This window comes from Chaetodon trifascialis, chromosome 8, assembly GCF_039877785.1.
Source record: "Chaetodon trifascialis isolate fChaTrf1 chromosome 8, fChaTrf1.hap1, whole genome shotgun sequence".
In the NCBI taxonomy this organism is placed as follows: domain Eukaryota; kingdom Metazoa; phylum Chordata; class Actinopteri; order Chaetodontiformes; family Chaetodontidae; genus Chaetodon; species Chaetodon trifascialis.
In genome coordinates this window covers 5,793,055-5,807,464 of record NC_092063.1, presented here as the reverse complement: position 1 = coordinate 5,807,464, position 14,410 = coordinate 5,793,055, and the positions used below count along the sequence as shown (strand labels likewise).

The window sequence follows — 14,410 nt, the reverse complement described above, 5'->3', positions numbered from 1 at the left end:
TTCCACATGGAAGTGCTACTGATGCACTCATAAGAAAAATGTATAACTCTAATATCAGTGTATCATGACCAGAATCACTCCGTCTGTATTTTACAATATGGTATATGCATGGTAGCATTATTTTGGAAATATTTTGGTCCACTGGGGATCTAATGAATGTGGTCTCTCTTGATTAGATGCTATAAAAGGAACCATCCACTAGGTCACAACTTATGTTATATCATGAAGATAATATAATATTTCTAACTTATCATATCTTATCACAATAAAATATAAATAAAAATACTTTGTTCTGTATTTCTCATCTTGGATGTAAAGACTGTGTCCATTGTTTTGTTTTGTTTTGTTTTGTTTTGCAGGGCAACTTTCAAACCTTTGGAGGAAGGATGATAAAGTATGTTTTGGTGCTCATACTTCTGTACTTTTACTTAAGTGCTCTTTTGAATGCAGGACTACTTTAAAGATGTGAGTACTTCTTCGATTCTTCCATCACTGTGTGTGTGTGTGTGTGTGTGTGTGTGTGTGTGTGTGTGTGTGTGTGTGTGTGTGTGTGTAATCGGCCCCAGTGATCCTGCCTCCTGCTCGCGCCTGAGCTGATTGGACGGGACCGGGAGACAGCAAGAAGCTAACTTAGTGAAAACACCCAGAGGTGAAGGTGGCAGCCATGAACCGACCAGGTAAGAATGTCTCACTCTGGGTTTACGGTACCGTACAACTCATTTCCACACGTGTTTCAGTCGGTTTTAGTCGGCGGTTAACGTGTTTATAGCGTGTTTTTTTCCGCTTTCGACGCTGGCTAACGTTAGCTCCGTGTGCAACAAGTAGCGCTAGCCGTTAGCCAGCTAGCTTCAGTTAGCCAGGCGGATCGAGTGAAGTTCAGCACTGAGGACAGCTCCTCAGTTATCAGACAGAAAAATGACTCTGCTGCGTCTGTCACTGGTAGAACTTTTGCAGTTTCAAACTTATAATACTCGTTAACCAACAGTATATATATCTTTAAAACTATGCAACTGTTACATACGTTGTTCGCATGCTTATCCATCTATGTATCTATGCGTCATTTGAAGGTTTCAGGAGCACTTTTTCATTCATGGTAATTCTGTAAAGATGTAAAAGGTTATGCATATTAATATTTAATCACTCAAACACTGTCATCCTATGCGTTAGAGACATATACTTGTTCCCATTTATCCATCTACTCAGGCGGACTACTTAATCCATAAAAATGTAAAATTTTATTTACATTCATATTAATATTTATTCACCCACAAACTGTCATCTAAGGGTCTCCTATGTATGAGTGACATACCTGTTCCTGTTGACTGACTAATGTTTATTCACCCATGCTTCTTTGGAAGGTTTTGGTGGGGCTTCTTCATCCGTGAGCTTCTCCACAAGGGTACCCGAAAGTCAGTGCTCACCATCAGATCTGACAGAGGAGGACTTAGACTATCTGCGGTTTGAACTCGCAAAGGTGACGCAGCTTTTGTGGCTGCGGTTTAACACATTTTATTGTAAAAACAAAAAGCGGGAAGGGTTAATGTGCTCCATACAGTCTGCTCAGCGACGTCTCTCTGCTGATTAAACTTTTTTGTGTTTTTGTCACGCACAGACAGAGGATGAAATTCAGACCCTGCGACAGGTGCTTTTGGTCAAAGAAAAATATGCCACAGACATCAGGAGGCAGCTGGGTATGAGTCCCATCAGTAACCTCAAACAGAATCTGTCCAAAGGCTGGCAAGACATCCAGACCTCAAGCCCGTGAGTTGCATGCTTAGACTGGCAGTGTGGCTTTCTATGTGACCTTTCTATTGTCACATGAAATAGTGGTAAGGTCGGTTGGTCTTAGTCTTACCTGGCTTAAGACACCCAGCCTCTCCATTGGCAGAACTTTGCCATGCATTGTTTTCATGTGACACGGTTACATAACCACGGAAAGCACACCAATGACTCATGACTGTCTCTGTCTTAAGTCGCGGTAACAACTTGTGCGTGTTCTGCTGTTGTTTCAGGTATCTCACTGCCTCCGCCACTTTGGAGGACATCAGCCAATCTGACATGTACGTGTTGGTCGTCACGTTTGCGTCCTGTCCCATAAAATGCATTCATGCTGCATTTCATGGTGCAGGAGGGGTTCCCGATGTTTTTGTCCTGTGCTCACATGTTACGGAGGGATCTCCTCTAACAAACAAGTGATGGGATTTTCCAGGTCAAATAGGATCGGTGCCCTGTTAATAGCCTTACAGCCTGACTTAGCACAGGGAGCAGTATTATTAACAGGCGAAGGCAGAACTAGCCTGGAGCATTTGTTTGAAAGCCAGATGGACTGGATGCCATTGGCGTATATGGGCCTGTTGTTAACTGTTTCATTTCTGTTGAGTGTGTATTTATGCTCCCTGTGTGCTCTCCTGATTGATAAGTGTCACCTTTGTATTGGCAGTGTTGTGACTGTCCTCCAATCAGGTTCTGACCTCTCCCGCTTCTGTCTACCTGTAGATGTGTGAGGACACGAGAGAGACTCTCTCATGCAGGCCAGGCGACATCTTCTGCACTGTCCAATATGGGCGTGGTCATCACCAGGAGACTAGCAGAGATGAGGTACCCTCACGACTGGCCTGGCTCCTACTTCCTAGTTTCTGAAATGATAAAAGTTTAATCATTTTCCAAATTAGCTATATTTTATTTTATTTAAATGATCGGTAATGAGTGAATGAATGAACAAACCATAATAAGCAAAAGAAATTAGCTTTGACACCTGCTGATATTCTCTGTGATACACATTTTGCATACTAACAACATCAAACTGTGTGTTAATAGTGCAGAAGCTGCAGTTTGGGTGCCTGGTTGAGAAATCTGTCTTTGGCTAATTCAGCCAGGCAGATGGACAGGCTGGACAACATGTCAAACGATGCTTTAAAATGCAGTCTGAGGTTACTGTTACTTAATGTTAAGTATTAATTCACAAATATTCTAAGAGAAAAGAACATTATGAAACCACAAGATGCCTTGGCAAAACATTGGAAAGCACTTTTATCTCCAATTCTATGTATTTTTGCTCTGTTATATAGTTTTTTTTCCTCTGTCTGCTTGGATCTCATCTGAACACCTAAACAAGAACTAAAACACTGGTTTAATTTATTATCATCGTCAGCGTAAGAACAGTGCAGTCATGATAACATTTAACCACCGCAGCTACATTTTGATTTGATTAGAGCGAAAACAACATACAAACACAGACATTTAATCTAACATACAATTATATGTTTCATACTATATCTTTAACTTTTTAACTATTTAGACACAAATGATCTCCTTGTCAACAAACATTATGAAAAGACAAAAAACATCAATAAATTGATTGGAATAACATTTGTATCAGACAGAGCAGGGAAGTTGGAAAGTTAAAAATCTGTCTTTTGAATATGAAACATTCTCCCCCTTTAGAGCTGAAAAGTGTCTGTAAAAGGTTTGTTGTTCTTTCATCTCAGAGGGTGACGAATAGTTGATCACTGAGAAGATTCTGTGGACATTTCTGATACTTTTTCCACTGTAAAAACCTGCTGTTATTTCAACTGGATCGTTAAAATCAAGACTAAATTCCAGGCCGTTCTTTTTTCACGACCATTTTTCAAAGTCCACAGGGGATACTTGTTTTGAGCTTAAGCTCGGAGGCCTCCCGTCTTGTGTTTTTGTTTAGCCAGTAAGCAACCATAATCCAATCACACTAGTACAGCTGGACATCAGCAGCAGTAGCTGATAAGTCTGTTGTTCTTGTTCATGTGGAAACCGAAGCTGGTGTGACGTCATCACACTGGTGTGTATCTGTGTTTATCTCCACAGAGCCCTGCCTCTCCCGAGCCCACCACGGTAAGATCTGTGAGCGGTGACACTGAACTGAAGCTCATTGGTCTGGAGTGTGTGTGTGTGTGTGTGTGTGTGTGTGTGTGTGTGTGTGTGTGTGTGTGTGTGTGTGTGTGTGTGTCTCCTGATCAGAATAGAAAATTTTAAGTTGAAAATAGTGACTTTAAAGTGAGTTTCCTGTTTGTACAGCTGTGGTACATGATCATAGTTCACATGAATGTTGTAGTGTGACACTGAAAAAGAGCAACAGCAATTTCAACAATTTTAATTGTTGTTTTATCAAATTATTTATCTGCTTTTGTCAGTTATATGGACTTTTTGACTTCATGCAAACTACATTATTGGAAAACATTACATCGTGCAAATTGTAATGGCTGTTATTCTAAATTTTCAGACATTTTTAAACAGTTAATTCATTAATTGCAAAATAATACAAATGAAAATGCTGATCAAATTAAAGGGTTGTTTTTCATGCTTGCACTGATTCATGTTTGTAAGCCTTACTTGTCACCTTTAATGCTCAAACTTCCTTCTTCGTTTTGCCTCTTCAACGTGACCCTCAGCCACACCATCAGTGTCCCCACTATGAGGTAAAATACCACGAGGGTCACTGCACTTCCTGTATTTACTGCTCACTGCTGTGCCTGCGTGGTTAAACAAAAGTCCAGTTCAGTCAGTGATGACCATTCAGTGTTATTTCTCTTCATATTTCTCTGTAGACACTCCTCCACATTCAAGTCTTTTGAGGAAATGGTCGGCAACGTGAAGGTGAGTCTGTCAAAACGGCGGGCACATGGTGCGCAAAGTGTTCTTATGGTGTATGCGAGCAATGATTCTGTTTCCTGTCTGGATCACACAGGACAAGGTGACAGGCAGTCTGGCAAATAATGGTGACACCTCCGGGTTTGAAAGAAGAACCTCACGCCACAGCACAAGAGACGGACCCTTCTAACGCGGCAGTTAATTATTTTTCATGCCATGCAAAGTTATGAGAGAAGACTATTCGTCCATGTGAATTTGTCCAGTTATTTCTGACTGATGGTATTGATACAATATGACTAATAGAATATATTAAATTTGCTTAATTATTTTAAACTTCAAAGTAAAGATAGTCTTGTACCACTTTTACTGTGTGAATACATTGTATTTCTGTATGTCGGATAAGTGTTACTGGAGAGTTATTGATTTTGTCCTGTGATTGCAGTGAACTATCCTCCTCAAATAAGTGGTGTTCCTGACAATATGCATTCATTGACATTAATTGTGACATTTACAAAAGAGAATATCACTAACATGAAGTATTTTTGTACTTTAAAATTTTTCAATTAAAGTCAATTGAATGGTGTGTGATTGTTTGTCATTGATGCTCACATAGGTCAATTTGATTTACTTATATGTGTGATCATAATTGAATGTCTTGCTGCCGTTTCTGAGGGAAAATCCAAAGCGGAGGCCACTGGCAGTGATGGCGTTGTTTTATGTTGAGCCTTTGGGTGGCGCTAGAGGCTTAAAATGTATTGACAGTTTTGTTTTACACTATCGAAACTAAACGCAAGAGTTCCTATTACTCTAATTATATATATATATATATATATATATATATATATATATATATATATATATATATATATATATGTGTGAGTGTGTGTGTGTGTGTGTGTGTGTGTATGTTTTTTTTACGCAAATCAAGATCTGATACTCACAAAAAAGCGCTATAGGAAGAAATAAAAAAGGAAAATAGGAGTGTGTGGCCATGTGTTACTCATGTGTTACTGTGGGGACATAAATCTGTTTACACAGTCACATTGTAGGGACTTTCTTATGGGGAAGTCCCCATAAATCATTATTTTGTGTGTGTGTGTGTGTGTGTGTGTGTGTGTGTGTGTGTGTGTGTGTGTGTGTGTGTGTGTGTGTGTGTGTGTGTACATAAAACATGTGCAATGCAATATCAGTTCAGACCTTAAACAGTGTCACGCCGACATCTGTAACCACTTGGAGCCCTGCAGTTAATCCAGTGGCAGCCACTTATTATACTTGTTACCATTTATATATGTTTGATTTGCCTAATTGAGAAACGCCTCGGGGAGTCCCATCCCGAAGCTTGATTACAATGCTTGTATAACGAAAGTAATTGCAAAGACTTACTGAAGAGTAAGAAAACACATGTTCCCTGACCGGGAATCGAACCCGGGCCGCGGCGGTGAGAGCGCCGAATCCTAACCACTAGACCACCAGGGAAAGTCATACTAAATGTCACTGCCAGTCGTCTTAAAGTAACAGACACACAACTGTCGGACAACAACATGTAGGATGGTATAAAATAACATTGACATAACGTCAGTCAGCAAACATTAACTGACCTGACGACAGATAAAATGTCACGTTGCTGGAAGAACAACGTTAATGTTAAACACCCACAAACGTTCGTCTAAGGTCTTAAACGTGCCGGCCCGAATCCATGCTCCTGATTTTAAAGTCTCTAAAAGATTAAAATGCATTTATCTCTGTTAGTTTGCCTCCTACTCACTCTTTAAGACTAAGCAGCCACCGACCATAAGCTCGCTAACACTGAGACGTGGTTATCAGCCTCTGCCATCAGCGGGTTAATCAAAGCCCGTGGTGTCACTGAGTTCCTGTAACAAACAGAACAGCAGCACGTTCCGTGTCCTCGAGCCTCCACAGCCCCGCCCCGTGCCACAGCAGCACGAGCACACGCAGACCCTATAAAAGGCCGGCGTCTCTCCACCGAGTCAGTGTCAGCAGTTCGAATTGACCGAGAGGGTCAATACTGAGAGTTCACCCACCAATGGGCCATCGTAACAACTAGAAGCTCTTCTACTTCAAGCCATCCGCACCTTTCAACCGCATCTGGTGCCAGAAACACCGTCCTAATCTTCAAGGTAGGCCAAAATGATTCAAGTTTTATGCTCCTTTACTCTCTTGTACGCTTAAACATACATTGAATGTGGATTATCCTCAACATTTATACAGCAGTGGTGTCTTCCTCCTCAGCCTTCATTAAAAAATACACAGGTAGTTTTAGCATAAGTGTACTGGAATGCTTCTGTGCTGTCCTTTAGTGAGGACACCTGCACGTTAGGTGTCATTAAAAAAAGAACTCGATTGACTCTGCAAGTCCACATTCAATTAAAAACTTACAGTAAATACTCATCACTTGGTAGAATTGCCATGTGGTGGTTGTATAAGTACTGTGTTAATGCCTCAGCTGCTGGCTGGACGAGTATTTGTCTGCTCCATGAAATCCCCAAAGCCATCTGCTGCTCACCTGGTGTTAAGCTTTACAGCCTTCAACTGGCTCCAGGGCTGATAAACATATTCCGCCTCGAAGACTCTGAAACATATGTGAAATAAAAAGAAATTACACACTTCTTCTTGCATGTTTTCTAACTTTCAACACATTTTGCTGTGCTGTGTATACTCAGGCAGGTTAAATTTAGTTATGATATTTGCATAGAGCCATCCGAGTAGTAGCTTGGACATCGACCAGCACTACCAGTCCCATTTGGCAGGAGCACTGGAATCATCTTTTGCCAGGTCACTTCTACGGTCACACAGCCCGCTCATGCACCATGCCCAGCTGGACATGTGGACAAGCTCTTGCACACACTCGGGTTATTTGAGTCTCAGGAAACCAGATTCTGAAAGCAGCTGCTTGTGTTTTGTCACTCCGCAGCGAAGGCCTGCAGATGGGAATGTGACCCAGAGGGCTTGGATAAACCCAGCAGGAGCTTCCCTGAAACGACTCCTGAGTGACATGTTTTTAATGCTGTCAGGGCGGAGGTGCTTCCTCACCTGTGTCTCCATAAGCCTGCGTTTAGACTGGCCGATTGGCGATTAAAAGTAAACTGTTTGGTGCTAATAACAATATGCACACAATGTAAGGGGCATGAAAATAAGATAAAATGGAAGGAAATTAAATGGTGGCATCAGTTTTGTCATTTTATTTTCAGCTTAATAATACCTCTGTCACCTGTTTTCCTCTCTCTCCTTCCAGGTTACCATTTTCCATCTCTGAGCGGTTTTTTCCATCTAAGGTCGGAGAAAATGGCAGCGATTCCATCAAGTGGCTCCCTCGTCGCCACGCATGATTACTACAGAAGTGAGTCAGACGGGGCCTGCACGTGCATTCATATTGCAGTCATTTCAGTGAAGGGCAAAAGCATAAGATGACATCTTTGGTTTTGTTTCAGTCTGAGTCCAGTTGTCTTTGAGTTTTCTCTCTTAAAGAGTGTGTTTTTGTTCCAGGGCGCCTCGGGTCCACCTCCAGCAACAGCTCCTGTGGCAGTGCAGAACACATAGGAGAGGTCATTCCACACCACCCAGGTATAAAAAGTTTTATTTATTTATCCTTTTTTTAAGTGTGACAAAGTGAAGTCTCCCTGCTCCAAACCCAGTTCCTGCCTAACATTCACTTTGTTCTTTGCAGGACTTCCGAGGCAAGATTCTGGACACTGGTGGACTTCCTTTTTCTTTGCAAAGCAGTTCCAGCCCGGCGTGCAGAATGGATCTGAAAATCAAAAGTGAGTAATATGAGAAGGTAAACACAGTGTAGTGACTCAGGCGCAGTTAACCCTGATTTTTAAAGAAACAAACGCTCCTTTGTGCTGCAGGAACGGAACCTACACAGTGGCCAACGGCCAGGTGACCTGCATCGCCAGGGAAATGGTTCTGAGCAGGCAACTCAGCGAAAGCAACGAAAACGGAAAGTTCGAACCAACTTCCAGCTAGACTCCATTCCCTGCCTGCCGCCTGCCCCCCCTCGCACCTCCTTCACCCCCAGCTTGCCATCCGCCACGCAGAGATGGAGATGATGGTGGTGATCGTGCTTGTTAGTCAGCGGAGTTTGCTTTTCACATTTGCTCGTGTATAGTATCTTTTTATTATGACCAGAAGTTCAAAAAAAAACTCAAGTTTGTACAAAGTTTTTCCATTTTTCTCTTCTTGTGACTGACACTGTTGATAATGATAATAAATAAAATGCTTACAGACTGCACACATGTCCTACATCTTTATTGTTTACATACAGCTGTTTTTAAGCTTCCCAGTCACCGAAAGAAACCTCATCTTATATTTAGGAAAAGAATCTTCAGTGCTGTTGTCACCTCTGTGCAGGCGATCTCACAGCAGAGCAGCCGTGTCATAACCGTGCGCGGGGACACATTCAGCCGACTTACCAAACAGACCTAATCTGTTTAGCTTTGATATGATTAACAATGGTTAATTCATTTGTTAATACAGCTTACATAACGCTCGACCTGAGCCTGAATGTGGGTCAGCAGCTTCTGGAAAAGCAAATGTCAGGACAATTAGATTGAAACACATGTTTTAGTCATACTCCTGCAGTCAGCTGAGCCTCACATCACTGGTTCCAGTTACTCTCCAGCACAGACCTGCTGCAGAGTTTGTCTCACTTCCTTCTGTAATAACTGCACAGCATGGAAATAAAGCAGTCCACCAGCTACAGGAATTGTTTTAAAAGACAAATGCTACAGCACCTTGTTATAAAGGATTCAGTCTATTCATGTTATGAAAGCTGCAAGGAGAGAGTATTTCATGCATCCCTTTTTTCAAACATACCAGGTTTACAAAGAAAAGGCCATAAATCCTTCATTAAAAACAGATCTCTTATGAAGCTCTGATCTAATTTAGCATAATTTCCTGTCATTTTGGTCCTTAAAATACTCTAATTACTGTAATGCCATGCTGTTAGACCAATCAATAAATACAGGGGTTCTCTGAATGGACAGTTTGTAGAGGACATTTTGCAATGTGTCGAGGCCAAACTCAAGCTGTTTAAACAGGAAAAGTCAAACACTGCCAGTACTGTATGTGGAGCATCTTCAGCCACATACTGGGACAAATATTTTGGCATTTAAAGCACCAAAGACATGATTCATGTTTCCAGAATCTCGAGCAACTCCTGTTGAAACTGTATGATCTGCCCTGCCCGTCCTGCAAAGCTGCGCTATTCCTGGAGACATATCAGAGAAGCACTCGGATCTAAAACTGTCCGGTGATCCCGGCCAAGCACACTCTGGTGTCAGCTCACTGGCACGAGTCGCCCATAATGCACGTCACCGTTTTTATAGCACAAGCCTTGTTTCCATGTGCAGTGTTTGCAGGACAAGTTGAAGGACAAACCCCCAGAATATTCATGCAGAAACAACACAGTTCATCAAAGCACCAGATGGAGGGGAAAGCTGTATCATAGTGACGCTGCAGGAAAGAGCTGGATTTAGAGAGCTGAATTACAACACTAGAGTGCAAAGAGGTTTCTATTTGTAACTTCAGAGCTGAGGATTTGCTTCAGCACTGTGCTATTTTTCATGGAAAGTTAAAAAAAGTGTACTTTGTAGTCAGGGAAGAGCGTTTAAAGGTTGAAATATAATAGAAACAGATTCCATGACTGACTGCAGGGAAGGATTTTCAACAATGACTACTTTAACTCTAATTCAACTTTGAGGCAAAATGAAATGTTACTGTCTTATATGGACTATTATAAGACTTTCAGCCTCAACCGTTATTAGGAAATGTCTTTTTAATGGATCATTTTCATGTCTAAAATCTCCTACTTGTGGTGTTTTTAAAGGGAACAGCTGTCTGGGACCATTATATTTGCCAAATGATTTACTGTTAATCTTAGACAAACATAACACGCTGATGATTCAATATGCAGAATTTATACATATATATGGTAAAATCCACTATTTAGTAACCAGAACATGATGTGAACAGAGCTGCAGAGTCCTTTCTATGACTATTTTGCTAACTTAACAATCGTTTTAGTACTTGTTCAAGCAGAGATCTCAAACATTTTCTAGTTCCAGCTTCTGAAATGTGATGTTTTGATCGTGTTATTTCTTCATAAATAATCGCAAGCAAAATATATTTCTATAATATAATATAATTGATGGCCCTACCTTTCACTCTGGCAGGATACAATATGTATTTTTACTATTTTGTTACATTTGAGACCAAACACTTCATCAAATAATTGAGAAAATAACCGTTAGTTGCAGCTGCGGTTGAATGTTTTATCAATGAGGTGAGTTCAAGTTTGTTTCCAAGTTCCTCCTTAAATAAAGGATGGAAAGAAGTGCTGCATGATGTGGAGTTTACCTTGAATTATATTTCTTTGTGATCCTCACTGAAACTCTACTCCTGGGTCAGAGTGTTTTTTTTAAACCATGAGTCGTTGGCATTGCTTATATTCAGTGGAAAGTGTTGGCAGGCCGCACAAGTGCTCCTGCACATCAGTTGGCTCAAAGATAAATGGGGAATCTGGGGCAAAGGCATCAGGTCCATGACTCAGTGCTGCCAATGAATCCAACCCCCCGACTCCTATAAAGCATTCAGGTCAAAGCTGCACAGATAAGAGGAGAGGAAAGACCTGCTCAGTATTCTCAGTATTAGCAAGCACATTTCAACTTTGTATAATGTTGTATGTTTGTTTTTCAGGTCAGGGGGCTCAGACTGTCTGCAGAGGATCAGGTGTCATTTAGGTCTATATTTGATCAGCAGCATGAGCAGAGAACGTGAACCACTGAGCTGGAGTCCACGTGTCACTGAGGGACGTTCAATGTCAACACAAAAAATTGCACGCTGTCAAAGTCCCACCATGATCGACCATCTCCTCAGGCCACAGTTGTTTATTTGAGTTTCTTGCGTGATCAGGACTTTTTTTAGAAAACAGATTTCAAATGAGTCAGACCTGGCAGCTGGCGTACCCTCACTAAAATGATCAGAAATAGTGCAGTTCCTCTTTGTTGTGACCTCATTCATACCAGAACATTCAGTCGAGGAACTGGGACATTTACTCAAATACAGTTCAAATTTGAGGTACTAGTACATAGATTAAATACCCACTAGAATAACAATCCGTTAATAATACTATACACATTAGTATACACTCACAGGGGTTTTTGGTTTTAATACATTTGCTTGGATTTTGTGGACTTACTCCCGAACTCAAGCAAAGGACTTTAAAACTTCTTTCCAAACTTTATATGATGTACAGTTATAGATGTAACTACCCAACAGTATGTAAAACAGTTAAAATGATCACCTTGATCAATGTTAAAATGCAACATATACAGTAATGCCATGTGGGGCCATGTGTGTACATTTTACTCTTGGTACGTTAAATACATTTTAGTAGTAAAGGACCTAAATGTTTTCTCCACAACTTGTGATTAGAAATGACTGTAATCTGTATTTTCAAAATATGTTTCAAACAATGATTGTTCTGTCTGAAGTAATAAAGCTGGAAAGACTTACAGTTGCATGCAAATAAGAAAGACTGAGGTCATTGTTGTTTTGTTTTCCTGTATTGACTCTTGCCTCACAGAACACAGCGTCCATTTTCACACGAGACGCTGGATGTGAAGCCAGCTGTAAGTGTTCCCAGACCTACATTTGCTGGGCCAAAATCTTTGACATCACTACTCCACTTCCAGCCTGAAATCATAAACCACACTGCAAGGCCTCATTAGATGAGACCAGATGACCGGACTGAAAATACTAGAGGTCATGCACCAGAAGCATCAGGGTTTGTGTTAACCTAATCAATAAATAAATTTAAAGTAGAGCTAAAGCCTGCAAACTTTAAACATAAATTCATGGTTTCCAGACTATGAATGCATCTGACTTTGATGATCACCTGACTGTGCTTCTAGCCCACCCATTGTCGTTTTGGGTGAAATTCCTCACAACTATTGGCTTGATCAGTTTCAGATATTGAAGGATGAATTATTACTTAAGTGATTACACAGCATACTGGCATTACCATCATTTAGCACAAAGCACTGCTGCACATAAGCTCACCTTCCCAGAGTTGCTGGCATGGCCATAGACTCTTTGTGTTTTGACCTTTTAACATTTTAGCATTTTTAAGAAAAGGAGATATGTGTACATCAGGAGCCTACATCAAGTGTTATTTTCTCTTATGACATTATTCTATCTATTTATGGCAATAAACCAAAAATAAATAAATAAATACAAATCGTCACAAAAAGCATGTTAGCATGAAATTCCAATAGCATCAGCTACTTGTTGCTTAGTGCTAATTAGCAAATATTAGCATGCTAAAACCCTGCACCTCACCAAGCTAAAGCCTGCAAAACATATACATGCTAGCATTATCACTGAACACATGTTAGCATGCTGGTATTAGCATTTAGCTCAAAGAGCTATGGAACTAGTACAGCCTCAGATTCAGCGTACTGCTAACAATCTAGCTTTTAAATACAAACTCTCTGAGGCTAACGTGCTGCTAATCCAACATTCCATGTAACTGCAATAATGTTGAGCTAACTGTTGTCTATTTTACTGTTATGTTTACTCTTTTTGACTGTGTATATTTAGAAAATTAATTATTGTGTTTTACACCTACTTTATGTTAATCTTTCAATGATGGTACTTTATTTCTTCCAGGCATGAAGGGTCATGTCTCTAATTTGTAGCTTATTCTTTTGTGAGTGTGTTTTCTTGTATTACTTTTGCTTGCTTGCTGCAAACTCTGTACCTACATGCATAGTGTGGACAGAAGGATGAGCTTTCTAATGATCAGCATTGATTCCTCAGACACAGGAAGATACAGGCAGTACTGTCATTTCTTCTGTGCAGCCCTGCAGGTTTTGCAGCCATGACCTCTTCATTGTCCATTTCCACCTACAGTATGTAACTGCTTTGTGGAACTCTGCTTCCCTCTTGTGGACAATGAATTCACTCATAAAAGCAGTAAATGTGTGTTGAAGCATTTGTGTGTTTTCTTTCTGATGTGAGCTAAGATGTTTGCAGAGGCAGAAAAAAGGAAACAACAGGGAGGTCTCAGTTAGATAGCTCATCGCACTATTTTATTCAATTACTGACATCTCAGGAGAAGAGGAGAGCCTTGCAACTCTGCTGTTGGTAAACCACTGGTGTTTTTTGTTTTTGTTTTTTTGTTTTTTTTTTTCATAGCGTTGATGCAACACTGAAAAAGCGCTATTTCCAAACAAACACAGGTCCCTCATTAGTGATATGTAAGAGGCAGAGAGATTCTCACCTGGACAGTTTTGCATGAAACATACAAATGAAACAGGTTCAACCTTTTCTTTTGTCTTTTTGTAGTTTCACATATAATAATAAATATCCATACCTATAAACACTCCAAAAAAATCAAAATATTAAGTCACAGGTACTGGAAAAAGCTCCACTTTTAAATCACAATGATAAATGTACAAAACAATAGACATCTCATATAAATGTTAATGGTTTTCGTTAGAGAATTAAATCTCACTTCAGAAGAAATCAGTGGATAAAAACTAAACTTGGAGATTCAGTATTTCCTGAGGTTTATGGGTTCCCCTTAAAAGGCCAGGAGAGGGGAATGGCTTTTATGTTACCGAGGAGATATTACAACAGGTCAAAGTGTACCTTTCAGGGTACCAGTCGGGTTAAGGACAAGGAGTTTTCCCTGACAATACAGCCGGGATGTTAAAAGATTCTGAGCACTTAATGTAGTATAGTAAATGTACCTACACCCCAC

General features: G+C 40.5%; 2 protein-coding genes and 1 non-coding gene across 3 annotated transcripts; 2 read left to right on the top strand and 1 right to left on the bottom strand.

Annotated features, from left to right (window-relative positions):
- The first annotated feature begins 583 nt into the window (after positions 1 to 583).
- LOC139335199 (tumor protein D54-like) lies at positions 584 to 5,206 on the top strand. The gene is made up of 9 exons (XM_070968689.1): positions 584 to 677; positions 1,359 to 1,474; positions 1,613 to 1,761; positions 2,013 to 2,060; positions 2,497 to 2,598; positions 3,841 to 3,867; positions 4,425 to 4,451; positions 4,581 to 4,629; positions 4,721 to 5,206. The coding sequence occupies exons 1-9, from the start codon at positions 665 to 667 to the stop codon at positions 4,811 to 4,813; spliced, it is 624 nt and encodes a 207-aa protein (XP_070824790.1). The 5' UTR covers positions 584 to 664; the 3' UTR covers positions 4,814 to 5,206.
- Positions 5,207 to 6,027: 821 nt separating this feature from the next.
- On the bottom strand, positions 6,028 to 6,099 carry trnae-cuc (transfer RNA glutamic acid (anticodon CUC)). Its single transcript has one exon. It is a non-coding gene; the product is annotated as a tRNA-Glu (tRNA).
- Positions 6,100 to 6,461: 362 nt separating this feature from the next.
- On the top strand, positions 6,462 to 8,875 carry ppdpfa (pancreatic progenitor cell differentiation and proliferation factor a). The gene is made up of 5 exons (XM_070968219.1): positions 6,462 to 6,761; positions 7,877 to 7,981; positions 8,128 to 8,205; positions 8,309 to 8,402; positions 8,493 to 8,875. Exons 2-5 carry the CDS (start codon positions 7,927 to 7,929, stop codon positions 8,608 to 8,610), a joined length of 345 nt encoding a protein of 114 aa, XP_070824320.1. The 5' UTR covers positions 6,462 to 6,761; positions 7,877 to 7,926; the 3' UTR covers positions 8,611 to 8,875.
- The last annotated feature ends 5,535 nt before the right edge of the window (positions 8,876 to 14,410 follow it).

Coding starts and splice junctions, on each gene's coding strand:
- LOC139335199 (XM_070968689.1), top strand. Junction 2,061..2,496: donor GACATCAGCCAATCTGACAT/GTACGTGTTGGT, acceptor GTCTACCTGTAG/ATGTGTGAGGACACGAGAGA. Junction 3,868..4,424: donor CCTCTCCCGAGCCCACCACG/GTAAGATCTGTG, acceptor CGTGACCCTCAG/CCACACCATCAGTGTCCCCA.
- ppdpfa (XM_070968219.1), top strand. CDS start 7,927: ATGGCAGCGATTCCATCAAGTGGCTCCCTCGTCGCCACGCATGATTAC. Junction 7,982..8,127: donor CACGCATGATTACTACAGAA/GTGAGTCAGACG, acceptor TTTTTGTTCCAG/GGCGCCTCGGGTCCACCTCC. Junction 8,206..8,308: donor GGTCATTCCACACCACCCAG/GTATAAAAAGTT, acceptor TGTTCTTTGCAG/GACTTCCGAGGCAAGATTCT.